This window comes from Aspergillus luchuensis, chromosome 8, assembly GCF_016861625.1.
Source record: "Aspergillus luchuensis IFO 4308 DNA, chromosome 8, nearly complete sequence".
Lineage (NCBI taxonomy): Eukaryota > Fungi > Ascomycota > Eurotiomycetes > Eurotiales > Aspergillaceae > Aspergillus > Aspergillus luchuensis.
The window spans coordinates 2,693,362-2,708,032 of NC_054856.1; the positions used below are offsets into that span (position 1 = coordinate 2,693,362).

At 48.0% G+C, this 14,671-nt stretch overlaps 4 protein-coding genes across 4 annotated transcripts; 2 read left to right on the forward strand and 2 right to left on the reverse strand.

The window, feature by feature from the left end:
- Window positions 1-335: 335 nt before the first annotated feature.
- On the reverse strand, window positions 336-1,882 carry AKAW2_80955A (ubiquitin C-terminal hydrolase 37; the record flags this gene model as incomplete). Its single annotated transcript, XM_041682033.1, has 6 exons — window positions 336-877; window positions 937-1,121; window positions 1,169-1,350; window positions 1,410-1,509; window positions 1,566-1,660; window positions 1,733-1,882. 6 exons carry the CDS (start codon window positions 1,880-1,882, stop codon window positions 336-338), a joined length of 1,254 nt encoding a protein of 417 aa, XP_041548916.1.
- A 1,128-nt stretch (window positions 1,883-3,010) lies between these two features.
- On the forward strand, window positions 3,011-6,954 carry AKAW2_80956S (putative nuclear envelope pore membrane protein; the record flags this gene model as incomplete). The annotated part of the gene is made up of 4 exons (XM_041682035.1): window positions 3,011-3,445; window positions 3,501-3,649; window positions 3,711-6,692; window positions 6,753-6,954. 4 exons carry the CDS (start codon window positions 3,011-3,013, stop codon window positions 6,952-6,954), a joined length of 3,768 nt encoding a protein of 1,255 aa, XP_041548917.1.
- Window positions 6,955-7,124: 170 nt separating this feature from the next.
- Window positions 7,125-10,469, reverse strand: AKAW2_80957A (rRNA-processing protein UTP22; the record flags this gene model as incomplete). The annotated part of the gene is made up of 1 exon (XM_041682036.1): window positions 7,125-10,469. One exon carries the CDS (start codon window positions 10,467-10,469, stop codon window positions 7,125-7,127), a length of 3,345 nt encoding a protein of 1,114 aa, XP_041548918.1.
- Window positions 10,470-11,662: 1,193 nt separating this feature from the next.
- Window positions 11,663-13,846, forward strand: AKAW2_80958S (cystathionine gamma-synthase; the record flags this gene model as incomplete). The annotated part of the gene is made up of 5 exons (XM_041682037.1): window positions 11,663-11,707; window positions 11,854-13,270; window positions 13,363-13,546; window positions 13,604-13,646; window positions 13,727-13,846. 5 exons carry the CDS (start codon window positions 11,663-11,665, stop codon window positions 13,844-13,846), a joined length of 1,809 nt encoding a protein of 602 aa, XP_041548919.1.
- Between the last annotated feature and the right edge of the window lie 825 nt (window positions 13,847-14,671).

Here is a 14,671-nt window from a genome sequence, read left to right on the forward strand (position 1 = left end):
CTCGCTTCTTATCTCTATGCAATAATATATCAAGCGTAAGTACTCCGTCCGTATGGACTTTCCCTCCGCTTTCCATGTTTTACCTTATATCGTGACGCCTCCCACAGCCTCCATAGTTTCGATGACCGAGTAATCAAAGTCACCGGACAGTAACGATCATCTGACACAAAAGTACTATCTTATGTCTATTCAATGCTAATGTAATCATCCGCCGTGGAGTGCTCCTAGGGCACGCTCTACGCGTAGAGCAGTCAAACATTATTTTTCTTCCAATCCCCTTTGGTGGAGAAGGACGACAAAGCAAACGAGAACGACAGGATGTTCTGATGAAGTCTTCACAGCAAGTCCTCTATCAGCCTTTTGCGCGCTAGAAAGCGTAGCCACGTTCGAATGGCCGGGCCATAATCATATCTTCGTCCTTCAGCATGATCCTCATCCATTTGCTGAGACTGTTGCTCCTCTCGGATTGCTGCTCGTAGTTCCTGTTGAGCCTGACCCAACCTCTGCCGATGATGAACAAGTTCTTCCACTGAACATGCCCGATATTCTTTCTCTTGTCTTTCATGGACGGTCACTTCGTCGATGGTTTTCCTCGTCAACGCATAGCTTTCATCCGGTCCCAGGATGGTATTTTCGTATATCGAATCCGCCAGAGTGGATTCAAGACCAGCAGAGCTCTCGGAGATTGAGCTCAAGCGCTCTTGAATGATTTCTAGGCCCCTTACATTGGCAGCTAATTGATTGACAAGCTCAGGGAGCGGATCTCTAGCAACACTCAGGATAGAAAACTCTATCTGATCTTCTTCATATGCCTCCATTCTGGCGCGAATATCAGGCTTTACCAGGCTCAGCCAATCTTCATCCGATGCGCAAGAGCCTAAGGATCCGGCCCAGTCAGTGACAGATAATTACCGTAATAGTCTTGATTTGACTTACCAAGCGCCTGAGGTTGACGTTCTAAGCCGTCGAACTTCCAAACTTTACCCAAGGCAGGGACGAAGGCAATGAAATGAAACCCTGCGTCTGCTTTGTTATCAGCGGGCTTGTTCTTGGCTGGCCTACTTCGCTTGGATGTAGCCTCAGCTTTGAGCTGGTAGTCTGAGCTAAGCATGTCCATCTTTCTGCTGCCAGATTAATCAAGTGAGTGCCCAGTGGACGAAGCAATTACCTGGCGAATGAATTATGTATTCTTTTGACGAATTCGAAGTTACTTATTGCATCTCCCCTCAGTGCGGGTGTGAACGGCATGGTAAAGTCTTTGAAACTCTGTAGATTCTCCCCAAGGTCGATATTGGTGATGTTGTTGACGATGTTTAGAAGCGCCACACTGGCGCAAGCATTGCTGGCTGTCTGGGCTAGAATGTTAGTGGCAAGCTCTAGGGCTAGATTTGTAGACAGGGAAGACTGACCTGATTAGCAAACCAGAGGCCCTCCGGGCAGCTCGCTTCTTGCTTATCTGGATCATCCTCGCGCCAACGGAACAGGAAAATCAGACCATATATGGGTTTACTGTGGGTGTATAAGGTCTTGGTAATCAACAAACTAGACCAGGGTATGGCACTTACTTCAGAAATGCCATCATCTCCTCGTCAAGCGACACGACCTCTTGGATTTTGATCCCCTTTACTCCGAACTCCCGGAGCATCACATTGAAAAGAGCCTGCAGAGAAATGATCAATCATGGCGCTCAACACCGTGGGAAGCAATGGAAATATCGGTCATAGAGCCATACCGGTTCCGAATCCAGCTCACAGAATCCATTCCAGGAATCCTGCTCGAATTTCGATGCCGGTGAGTAGTAACCGTCCAAACCCTCAATGCCATTGCCTACAGTGGCAGTCGGCTGGGTTCCAACCCGTCGTCGTTTGGCCTGATGGGTCATGATGCTAATAGTTGTAGGTTCCTAGCTAGCTCGGAGGTTATAGATAGTGGAAGAGGAAAGGCGGGAACCGAGCAAAGCATGAATCCACAGGGCTGGTCACCATATAGAAGGGACAGAGATCACGAGAAATGGACCGTAGTCTTACTGACGACAGGGAGAAGCATGGAAAGGCTCTCTCTGAGCCTACTTTAGAGGAACCAGCGTGTCAGGATTTGCCGTGTTACTAGCTACCTGCCTGCCTGATAAAAGGGAGGATGGGGGACTAGTCGCTGTGTAACACACTTACCGGGGGACTAAGTACTACGGAGTTGTACTCCGTAGTCTATTACAACCACGTGTACGGAGTTACTGGGATACCAGGTACTTACGGCTTCCCGCAGCATCTATCGACTCCGTAGATTTGGAGTTCTCAGTCCAGAGGCGAAGAGGTGGCCTTGTATAAGATTACAGAGGGAGTCTACTACGGCTCCCGTTGCATCTCAGTAAGGTCTCCCGTGGAGAGTAGTAGGTAGTTTGTAGACCAGTTACCTGAATCTACAGTAAGCGACACGCGTTTGCAGACGCGCGCTCTAAGTTACTAACTAGTACTAGTTTAGTTAGCGAAAGCATCCAATGGGCCTGCTTCCACCGTGCAACACGTGATCTTCATACATCATTAACGGGATCCGAGCTGCAAACTGGAGCACTTCCGACAGCTAAAAGCTAAACCCTTGCATTTACTTATTACTCTTGTCTAGGTCCCGGTATTTCACCACTTATTGTTCGGGACTTTTCACATTGTCAAGCACATTTACCAAATTATAAAGGAAATATAATAGATTTACAACAGCGAGTACGTTATTAGTGTGCCAAATCTCGCCGAAGTTCTCTTTCAAATACGCGCAGCCCAACCTTCTACTCACTAGCCTGTTTTCTTTTCCCTCGCGCTTTCTTTTTCTTTCGCAACATCGAACGGCTCAACAACCACTTCCCCCCTGGTGAGTCCCAAGACAACCGCCAGCCTCAGCAACTCTCGTGAGTAATAAATCCCAAAATCCACAAACCATCCTTTCTAGAGCACAGAATGCTCACCCTATTACGTCTACTATAGGTCTCTTTGTGACTTTTTTTTGATGACCGCAGCATGCCATGAACGGTACTCCTCGACTTCGGTCTGCTTTCCCGCAGACACCACAACGAACTCCGAAGATCAGAGACTTGAGCTATTCCACATCTAAATCGAAGCCCCGGGATTTGGAGCAGACGAAGAGTCTTTCAAAGATACCCGCACAAGATGCCAATCGACCACTCATACCAGTAGGGGTTATAGATGCCCCGTCGCAGCGACTTTACATTGTGGCTTTCTATGTGGCACTAAATGCTTGGCGAGTATACGAGTCTTGGACGGCATCCGATGATTTGGACTCGACTTGGTTATTCCTCAAATGGGCTGCTGTCGATGGTGTCTTTCTCTTCGGTCTACAGGCGTTGCGCATCCCGTGGCTAGAATGGGCTTTTCCCACTACACTTGCAATCTTCATTATTCACGTTGTCGGCAATGTATTTCTCATGTTTCGAATCCCCGTATGCTTGTCCACGTCGCCGCAGTAAAACAAAGAGCTTGCTAACTTGTAATTAGATCCCGGTTGGGACATGGATCGCTGGCATGGTCAAGTTGGCCTACGATAGAGAGCTGTCCATTTCTGAACGAAGTGTGAAGCCTGGTGATATCATTCACAACGCATCTCTTATTCTAGGAAAGCAGATCGTGCATATACTCCCCGAAGGGTAAGAGCCCCTAGCTTGGCAATTGACATATCTATTTGTATACGCTAACAGAATCATGCAGTTCAGCTATTCTAAACCCAGATCAAGTACCACTGTGTATCGATGCACAAAAGACTGCTATCGATTTGCCAATTCGAGTCAATCAAACGGATCCTATCCTTATCGAGTTGTTACGTCTTGATTACGACACCGGCGCAAATGAAACGATCGTACTATCGTCCAAGCAGTTGAAACAGATGAAAAAGCATGCAGAGAAAAGGCACCAAAGCTCAAGTTCAGACCTTCATCGAGATCTTCTCTATTCAACTCGGCGACCGGGCATTTATCGCCTGCAGAGGGTAGTAGATGAGTCTAACCTTGATGTACACATGCGCTCGTCTGATGCTCTTGTTGTCACTTGTCCCCGGGCGCTGGTTAAGAACTCGCACACTCATAAATGTCGAGGAGAATTGTCAAACCTGATACTAGCGGTCGAGGGCACGCCGCCTTTGAAGATCAAGTACAGCAGACAAGTGAATCATCTTGACCGAGGATTTTCGTTTCAAAACATACATCCAGACAATTTGCGCTCGCCATTGTTGGGTCAGAGAAACTCCGGCCTCCTTTTCAATTTCAGAGAACCCGAAGTCGCCTGGGCTCAAAGCCAAATCATCGAAGTTCCGTTGAATGAGTCACTGAATGTGGGCGGGGAGTGGCTCTACAGCATTGAAGAGGTACATGATGGTGCAGGGAACATCGCAAATTACTCGGCACTTTTGGATGTATTTGATCGCTCCTCGACCAAGTCTCTATCACAGTGGCATCAATTTTCAGTCCACGAGAGGCCACGCTTGTCTTTGACTGGCTGCAATGACCAGAGCTTCCTAGAGGTTGCACGTGGCGACAGCGTTGACCTTCCCTTGGAATACCACCCTTCTGGTCAAGGCTACGCCAATGATGGGCCCTTTTCTCTGGTGTACTCGTTCAGCGGTAGCGATCAAGAAAGTCCAAGTGAACAGCCTAACAAAGTTCGTCAACTCACACTCAAGAGTCTCGACCAGAAGCCTCAGATCAAGGATCCGGGTTGGTACAGCCTGAACTCAGTTTCGAGCCAATACTGTTCAGGAGAAACGCTGGAACCCTCATCTTGTTACCTGCGCAATCCTCCCGAGCCTGAACTGGCTATTAGGTACGAGAAGATCTTTGACAAATGCGCCAATAACCCTGTCGGTCTACTCGTTGATCTGGACCTCACTGGATCGCCACCTTTCCGGGTTCGATATGTTGTTGAACACTCGAAAGGCGTGGAGACAAAGTCCCAGACAATTGACGGGCTGCGCGCTCAGCTGGATTTCACCCCTTCAGAGGCAGGCGCCTATCGTTATCGCTTCTTGGACATCTCGGACACTGTTTACGCTCCGCAATCTCTCAGGGACAAAGTACCAGTCCTAGAACAAGATGTGAAACCTCCAGCTTCTGCTCATTTCCTCGGGAACAAGGAGGTGCGCAAGGCTTGCTTTGGGGAGCCAGTGTCCGTAGACGTAGCCTTCCTAGGTGAAGCGCCATGGACGCTGCAATACGAGCTCGTCCACAACGGCAAGAAGACGAAGTATTCTTTGAATTCCGACAGCGGAATGGCCACAATCGTGACGGAAAAGCTCGTCAGCGGTGGCGAGTATGCCATTGTGCTCACGGGCGTCAAGGATCGTTCGAACTGCAAACGGACTCTCAGGGACACTATCAAGATTGACGCTCGCTCGAAGCCACCGCACGCGTCCTTCGGCCAGATTGAAAAAAGTAGAAAGTACTTGGCTTTGCAGGACTCCAAGCTTGACATTCCGGTCAGATTAAGTGGGGAGAGGCCGTGGAACGTCAGATATCGCAACTTGAACACCAATTCTGCCGTTCTTGAGAAGACATTCTGGCAGGAGAATAGCGTGCTCACCGTTGCTCAAGAAGGGCAGTACGAACTTGTGGACGTTGCTGATAGCTCTTGCCCTGGCTCTATTGACCAGTCAGCCAACGTCTTTGAGGTGTCCTGGATACCTCGCCCTCACATCACGACAGTGGATGGCTCTCCCGTTGGCGACGATGGCCACGTAACGAAACGCGACGTTTGTCAAGGCGAAGATGATAGTCTTGAGCTTCGGCTGTCGGGTAACCCCCCCTACGACATACAGTACGAGCAGCAGCGCAAGACATCTCGTGGATCACCGTCAGTCAGGCTACAGAGTCTGAAGACTGCCCTGAATGCTGCCTCCATGGAAATGGACACGTCAGAACCTGGTTCCTATACATACAAATTCACAGAAGTCGGCGACCATCTCTACGACCATGATCCTCGTAGCCGGCCGGTTGTCGTGACGCAAAGGGTAAATCCCCTCCCCTCTGCACGTTTTGACTCGCCTGGTCGTATCTACGGTTTCTGCAAAGAAGACGTCAGTGGCGAGGAATTGATACCCATTACTTTGGAGGGCGTACCGCCATTTTCCCTCGAAATCTCCATCAAGCATCACTCGAAAGCCAAACCAGAAATTGTGTCAATCCCAAACATCAAATCCAACAGGCATAACTTGCCTATCCCACGACGCCATCTTGAATTGGGCCAACATGTCGTCAGTATCCGCAAAGTGAGAGATGCACGTGGATGCCAGCAAGAAACCGAATTTGACTCTTCTTCGGTGAGGGTCGCAGTTTCGGACGTGCCCACAATCATCCCTCTGGAATCAAAGACCGATTACTGTGTCGGCGAACGCCTTTCTTTCTCATTGTCTGGTCACTCTCCATTTGACGTGTTCTATACATTCGACGGTGCATCCAAAAAAGCTACTTCCAAGACCACGAATTTCCGTCGGATTGCCGAGCGGCCAGGAGTCTTCACCATTACCGCTGTAGGTGACGGCGCCAGTGGAAAGTGCAAGGCACACAAGAACATAACAAAGACAATTCATGAGATGCCGAGTGTCAGAATCAGCAAAGGTCAAGTCTCCGTTGTTGATATTCACGAAGGAGGAGAGGCCGAACTTCAATTTGAGTTCTGGGGCACACCTCCATTCGAGTTTACGTATGTCGCTCATTATTATGCCTCCTGTATATCACCGTGGTTTAACTAATAACTTGTTAGGTATATCCGGAGCTCGAATACTCGAAGAGGCAGAAAGCCCGAGATACTCGATATCAAGCACGATATCTCTTACGAGCACACGAAAAGCATCAAAACATCCGATGAAGGCACCTATGAAGTTGTCGCAATCAAAGACAAATACTGTTCCTTTTCTTCTCAAGAATCGATTGAGAAGACTGAGAAACCAATGGCACGCCCCTGAGATAGAAGGTAGAAGGAACTAATAGGATGTGTACGAGTGTGATTCAGGCATTTTGTTTTCTTTCTCATGAACTTTTGGTTTTTCCATTCGCAATCGCATCGCAACGGCGCTAGGTATTGAAATGTACAGGATAAATCAATTGGAAAGGTCTATCTATAGCTCTTCATAAATTACTTCTCGGAAGCCACCTCTGTATGCACTTCTATACTATCCACCAAATCAGCACCTAGTCTGGCGATCTCGCTTAGGACGGCTTGGCAGTTCATAGACACTTCTTCGTTGGCTCTCGGTTCTGAGGGGCACGTTGAATATGCCAACTTCAGCGTCCATTTCTTCGGTTTGAGGATCTGTGGGTTCCAGAGACCGCCAATAACGCTGCAGCTTTCGTCGCCGTGGAAGAGAAGCATGTTTGGATGGTAACAAGCCTGCAGGTCACGAGCGAAGGACGACACCATTGCAGGTTTAGCAGTTCGGGCAGTTTTCCGCGCATCTAAGTTCTTGAATCTCGTAGGCAGTGCCAATCGTTCCTGTAGCAGGCCCGGGCGAATGTTGATAACGAAATCGTAGGGTGCTAGGGACGTATGGAACAAGTCTGACACAGTAAGGCCATAGCCCTGCTCCCGCAGTAATTTCATGGCCGCTTTAGCCAAGGTACACATTCGAGCAGCCACGACCTTTGGGGGCATTTCATGCTGTGTCCAAGTTACGCCATCAGTGTCAATATCGGAAGCAACAAACAAGGCGACGGTGTTCATAGCCGGGTCGACGCTTCGCCAGGCAGAAAAGCGAGTCTGGATCGCTTCCATTGACTCCTTGTTGAGTTCACCGAAATCGACCATCAATGGCTCTTGTTGCCAATCCCATCTGGAAAGGACATGAAGCGTCCTCAAAAAGCCGACCATGACACTCGAGGGGCTGTCCCAAGGATAAGACTGGGTAAAGACCCGGACAACGAGTAATTCAATCAACTCTTGGTTGACATGACCTGCAAGTAGGTGGCAATTGAACCAATATTTAACGAGGCGAATTGTTGGCGACAACAGTGGAAAGCGTGTACATAAAGTGCGGATTGCCTGCGTTAGACGAGGTGTTTGGATAAAGAGTCGCTTATATGCAGCTAAGGCATAAGCCACTTGTTGTTTCGCCAGCGGGCTAGCACCTTTCTCCTTCAGTTGACGTTCTAGCAACAGCTGCTCACGCTCATGGTGAATCCTAAGGCGGAAAACTATTCCTGATGTATGGGTGATGTCCAAAAATGAATTATTCATCAACCCCGTTGACTCATTTTCCAACCCAACTCTACAGGCGGAAGCAACCCCACCCGACTTCAAGGAGTCTCCTATCTTAATGAGAAAGGCGACCTTGGTCATCTGGATAGCCTTCAAATCATCTGGCCACCGGGCCGAGCTCTCAAACTGAAGAACAATGTCCGCAGGGTTGGATGCAACCCCAGCAGTACCATGGAGCCGGAGGGCAGTGTAGCGCAGACTAGGGCTAGCTGGTGCTAGATGCCTAACAGTTAGGGGAACACCATCCATGTCTTGAATTGATCTTTGCACTGAAGTGAAGGCATCGGTGATCGCCTGAAAAGCGGGACTCGAGTAAGAGAAGACATCGTCGCCGCCTTCGCGAAGCTTGTCGTCATATTCATCGCCAATGAATACCACGTCGTCTTTGGTGTAATTAAAATGGCGGCTCAAGATGTACGTCAGGATCTGATACACTATAGATGGTGATGACTTCTCATCAGTCCATACCAAGCTCTCTCGAATAGTACCATCCTTGAAACGTCTGAGTTCGGCCTTCTCTCCCCAAAATGACCTAAAAGCAGCTGCCTCTTCTTTCTGTTCTGCAGACGGGCCATGATCGACAACACGCTCAGCGTTGTCGGTGTTAAGAACGAGACCCACGGAGACACTTTGGCTTGCCGGCTTGCGATGCGGTTTTTCGTCTACCGGCCAGGGCTTGAAAACATCCCCGTAAATATGGACGAGATCCGCTCTGTCCCCAAGCGCTCTAACAATCACGTCATATACAGCAGTCTGGCTGCGAAGGCTCCGGAGAATGTTTGCACTGTCCTGTCCTGGAAGCTTCAAGATGCGATCAAATCTCAAAAGAGGTTCATTCACCTTGATGATAAAGACTTTGTCAAAGTTGTCGTCGCGAGATTCATTCAACATGCGCACAGTAGTGTTTGCTTCACGGCGAAGAAAGGCATAGGACCAAGGGGCCATTTTATAAAGGACATTCAACCCGCGTTTGCCATCATATAGGACTGGGGTGCCATCAGGAAAAGATATGTCCGTAGCGGAGAATAGCAACGGAATGGCCAGGTCCCTTCCTGCAATGAATTGAAGGGTCGCCTTGAATAGCTGGTAGCTACTATATGATTTTAGTAGAACGGGCTTGCCGTTGGGACCTCCTCCTTCGAAGAGGAGAGCCATAAGCACTGTCCATTCGAAACCACCGAATCCGCCCTTGAACGGAGATGAGCCCAGTCCCCGCTGTCGGAGCCATGTCCGGCCTAGAATGCAGGCATCCTTGAAGGATTCACAATTCCGAGCAGCGTTGTAAAGAAACTTGTGATACTGTGCCACTGTGGCTTCTGAACGAAGAGCGGCATTGTAGAATGGGGTGGACTCCTGAGACACAGGCACATCCGCTGAGCCCTGGCGAATATTGTTTCTCGACGGCAAAGTCCGAGAGATTGGGAACAAGGAGTCTTCGATGGCCGTAATTATACGAATCTGAGTCTTTGCAGGCAGGGAATCCTTTCTTTCGGTGCCATTAGGCTCCAGTAGAAGAACAGGACGAAGGCTGTCACCATCTTGAAGCCCAAATTTGACGGTGAGATTCAGTCCCTCTGCTTCCCTAATCCCGGCAGCAAGGCTCGCGATGTAATATGCCCGCTTGTGGAAATAGCGGTAGTTCACGTAATCCTTTTCCTGAAACAAAGTACTGGGCATCGTGACTGCCAAATCCACCGTCAACGGTACATCGCTTTTGGCACCTGTTTTCAAAGAGAGACTTCCGACCACATTGATATTTGTTGGTTTCGAGTATGATACGGTGTACTTTGTATCCTTGGCCGGTCGAGGTTCAGGGAATGGAACGGTAATTCCATGCGCGCCACGCAGCTCCTTCTCCGCTTCAAAGGTTGATTTTGGTGGCCTATCTGGAAGACATTCGATAACGCTTTTCAACTTGTGAAGTGTCTCCTGGAGTCGCGAGACTTGTTTGTCATAGTTCGGTCTCGACCCATTCAGTAGTTCGTCCAGTTGTAGCTTGAAAAAGGTGGATTTATAGAAACCGCTGGCGAGCGCAAGTTCAGCGGAGCGGTCGTTCTTTGCTCGCCCACTTGTGCGCAGAGTAGAAACGTCTCGAGAGGGTTTAGCGGCATCGCTATCAGTCAGATTATTTCGATTTGATACCGAGTATGCACTATTATTTTGTGTACGCGAGGAATCGTCCGGTGAAGGGCTCAGTCTCCTTCTCTTTGCTGTATGGGCCGACATATTGGAAAGGGTTCAAGAAACAAAAAAATGCCCTGAGCGGTAATTGAGGAAGTTGTTGGAAATGCGACCCGAGCAGGATAAAATTGGCAGTTCTGTAAAGATTGCCCTCCCCTGTGATGGAATAGCTGTCTCGAATAGACTGCAATGAATGCGTCGTTTTGTTTACTACCTCCAGTCCTTCCCTCTTTTTTTTTCCCCTTTGCTGTAATTTTTAGCCTCTTGATTTTTGACTTGACGGGAAAGCAACGTCCGATCTCCGATACCCACTCTCACGTGGAGATAGCTAGCTGAGTAAGCCGCCAGATGAACGGATCTGTAACCAGTAACCACAGTTAGCTATGTAGCAGTTACTCCGTACTCCGTAACTGACTAGTGTAAGTAAGAGGCCGTGTCTTGCATCGTTGGGACCCCAGGTGCAATTGGATTCGTCCCAAGCTACTAGTATTAGTACTACTTAGTTCTACATCAAAGGCCTTTCTTTTTTATTTCCCTTTAATTTCATGAATTATATAACATAATCACTATTCTCTTGGGTAATCTTGTATTCAGGTCTTGTCATATCTATCTATGTACCTGATATCTGGGTTAGGTACATAAATTTGATACGCCTGGATAATTTGCCAAAATGCTGTGGCTTGAGGGTTATCTACACGTGGAACACATTAGCTAACTACTTTGGCATACTTGTATAGTCTCCGTCCATTGTAGATGGATTATATGGGAAGTACTTCGGAGATAGGTACCCCGCATACAGTGTAAGGGTAGCCCTTCCGTATTACCATGCAGCAAGCGCAACAGCCTAACAGTATCAGTCAACCCTCCCTTGCCATTACAATGTATGGAATGAGGAACAGAAGCAGAAGTAGATTTTTTGGGGCTTATAATACTTATTCATTAGAGACTAATTAGAGACCAAGCATGATGGCTACAATGATACTCTATCGAATGAATTGTAAATTGTCCTGGGATGTACTGGTATTGATCATTGGCTAGACTTCTCTGAGGGCAGCGCCGAAATCGCAGTTGACTCATTAGAATTAGTACGACCTACGTACTAGTTAGTAGTTACTTATTGTCCTGACAAGTTTTCTTTACCATCCGCCACCTCGCTAATATTATTTACACTACGTATCTTCTTTTGTCCGCCTCTGTGCTTACTGTCGTCGATATAGTGCCGTTTCCTTTGTGCTACAATGATCCAAGACATCGGAGGTCCAGTCCCTCCTCACACTGATCACGTATGCTCTAACCCCGCGCAACCCCGCCCAGCTTCTATTCACCACCCTTTTAGTTTTTGTCTCGGTCGCCGTCTTGGCTCGGACGAGATGCGCAAGGCTTAGAAGCTATTTTAAATCACATTTGGGCTTTACTCACATCTTCATAGGCAGTCAGTGTATCCCTTCCAACATGGAAAGCGAATGTTGCATACGAGGAAGGAGAGTCATGGGTTGTGAATAAGATGCAATGCGGTTATCCTCGATTCTTTATACACCCCATCATACAGGATCTGGCGAGGGAGATCGTACGTCGCTATGGAAGCCCAGAATTGGAAACGGCTATACTATTCCCTTCCCTCAAAACATCAGGGGTCTGCTATTCATTTCTCAAATCGAAAATACAAGCCGAGGATCCCTGCAATGTCCGGACAATGGATTTTGCCCTTCCCATTCAGGGCGAAGACGCGCCGTCTGGTACGGACTTGATACTATCGTGTGTGATATATCCCATCCAATACGCGCCAATCGCCAAGCAGGTCTGGCAACATACAGGAAATGGAATCTCAAGTAGACGTGCTGAGTTCTGCCTGAACGCTTTAAGGGATGGGTTTCTCGTGGAAAGGAAACCTGTAGCTCAAACTATTGCATCGCCACGGTTTTTCAAGGGGCCCAGGAGGTATCAGGGTCGAGAGTCCATAAGTGGAAAGTCTCAGGGAAGTGGGACGCACGCACGCGACAGTACTACAGGTACAATCACGACAACCAGCAGCATGCAAGATGGCCGCGAACATGTCCAGTTCATTGAAGAACGATTCGGTCGGAATCTAAGCACCTCGCTGGCCGGTCAGGCAAGGCTGGCTGTACGGCGACGCATTGCGGGCGTTTTGACAGCCGATATGGAGCTTAACGAGGCCCTTGAAGAAGAGTCAGGAGAAGGACGTGTCGCGGGGCTGACAGAGTCCGATGTTTTTCTCTTTCCGACCGGCATGAGTTCCATCTTCAACGCTCATCAGATGTTGATGGTTGCGAAGGGAGAGATGAAGAGCATCTGCTTTGGATTTCCCTACACCGACACCCTAAAGATACTTCAAAAATGGGGCCCGGGCTGTTTGTTCTATGGTCATGGTTCTTCGGAGGATCTTGATGACCTGGAGTCAAGGCTACTGAAAGGAGAGAGATTCCTCGCTCTATTCACTGAATTTCCGGGCAATCCGTTACTGAAAGCCCCTGATTTGAAGAGGATCCGATCACTCGCCGACAGGTATAATTTCGCTGTTGTTGTAGATGAGACGGTTGGGAATTTCCTCAACATCAATGTGCTTCCCTATGCAGATATTGTGGTAAGCAGCTTGACCAAGATCTTCAGTGGTGACAGTAATGTTATGGGAGGGAGTGCAGTACTTAACCCCCATGGGCATCATTACGGGCTGCTAAAAAATATATTTGCACGCGAATATGAGGACAATCTTTGGGCAGAAGATGCCGTGTTCCTCGAAAGGAATAGCCGCGATTTCATATCCAGAATTGATAAGATCAATAAGACTACGGAAGACATCACAGCGATGTTGGAGGACTCTCCACTCGGTAAGCCAACAATCAAATCTCTTCGATGTTGGACTATTGGGCGTCATTGCTCATGTACCTGCCCAATGCATTCAATGCTAACTGACTTGCAGTGAAAAGGGTCTACTATCCAAAGTACAACTCTTCAAGACCCTTGTATGAAGCATTCCGCAACAAAAATGGAGGATATGGCGGTCTATTTTCGGTTACATTTCATTCAACGGCAGCGGCAGTTGCTTTCTTTGATCATCTCGAAGTACTCAAAGGACCTAGTCTCGGTACTAATTTTACCCTGAGGTAGGTCATTATCATGGCAGGAAAATGGGCGACAAGCCTGTTAACATTGATGCTTAGTTGCCCTTACACTCTGTTGGCGCACTATAGTGAACTAGAATGGGTAAGTCAACCTCTCCGATCCCCGGCATGGCATGAACTTTGCTTTTAGTTGGGTATATACTCATGCTTTTCATCATTTAGGCAAGCTCGTTTGGTGTCGACTTTGACCTAGTAAGGATAAGTGTCGGCTTAGAAGATGTTTCGGATCTTCGCCAGCGATTTCAGCAGGCCTTGAATGCTGTCGCTGAAGTAAACACATAATGCAGGCTTCCTGGAAAGAGCGTTTATAGACTTACGAAAGCATGCATCATATGACCTACATAACATGCGAGTTTCGAAACCATAGCTCTCTGGGTGACTACATATTTAGTGGACTGCCTGATAGCTCGGTGAAAGAAAATACTGAACTTCCAAGGGCCTATCATAGCCAATTAGCCATGGCTTGAGGTTCCAGAAATTAGCCCAGTACCGCGATGAACATTTGCTCTATTAACTTTTCACTCGTGTTCCACTTATCTATCAAGCCAACAACAACTCTCCGAGTGTTGTATCTGTGGACCCTTAGACTAGAGACCCTTTGACAACCAAATACAAATTATCTGCACGACATCCATGTCCGTGCCTACGTGTCCCCGTGATCACTGATACTTAGGAGTACAGTGTACTAGCGTGCCTGATGGCCTACAAATACAAATATTAAGGGCCCAAGTAGCTGGGTAAACTTGCCGGTAAGCCATAGGTGATTGATCTTCTTAGTTGCCTTCATGATAAGAAGCAGCTATAAGCTAAACCAGCTGGTGCACCCAGTGCTCCGAAATGCTTTCGATGGTATTTTAAAGAACAGCGATACTTATAACGATAATCAGGACAAAGACTCTAATAACAATAACGGCTGAAAAGCGAAGACTAAACGGTGTAAATAAAGTCTGTACCCACTTTCTCTACATGATCAGTTAGGCTAGTGCGGCGCCAGAGTCACGAGACTAGCAGTTCGGAAAAAGTCGACTTCCCCAATTTCGTCCGGTACCTCCCCTACAAACCTCTACTTGGCTATGTCTAATTAATCTTAGGCTTTTGGCATCTTCT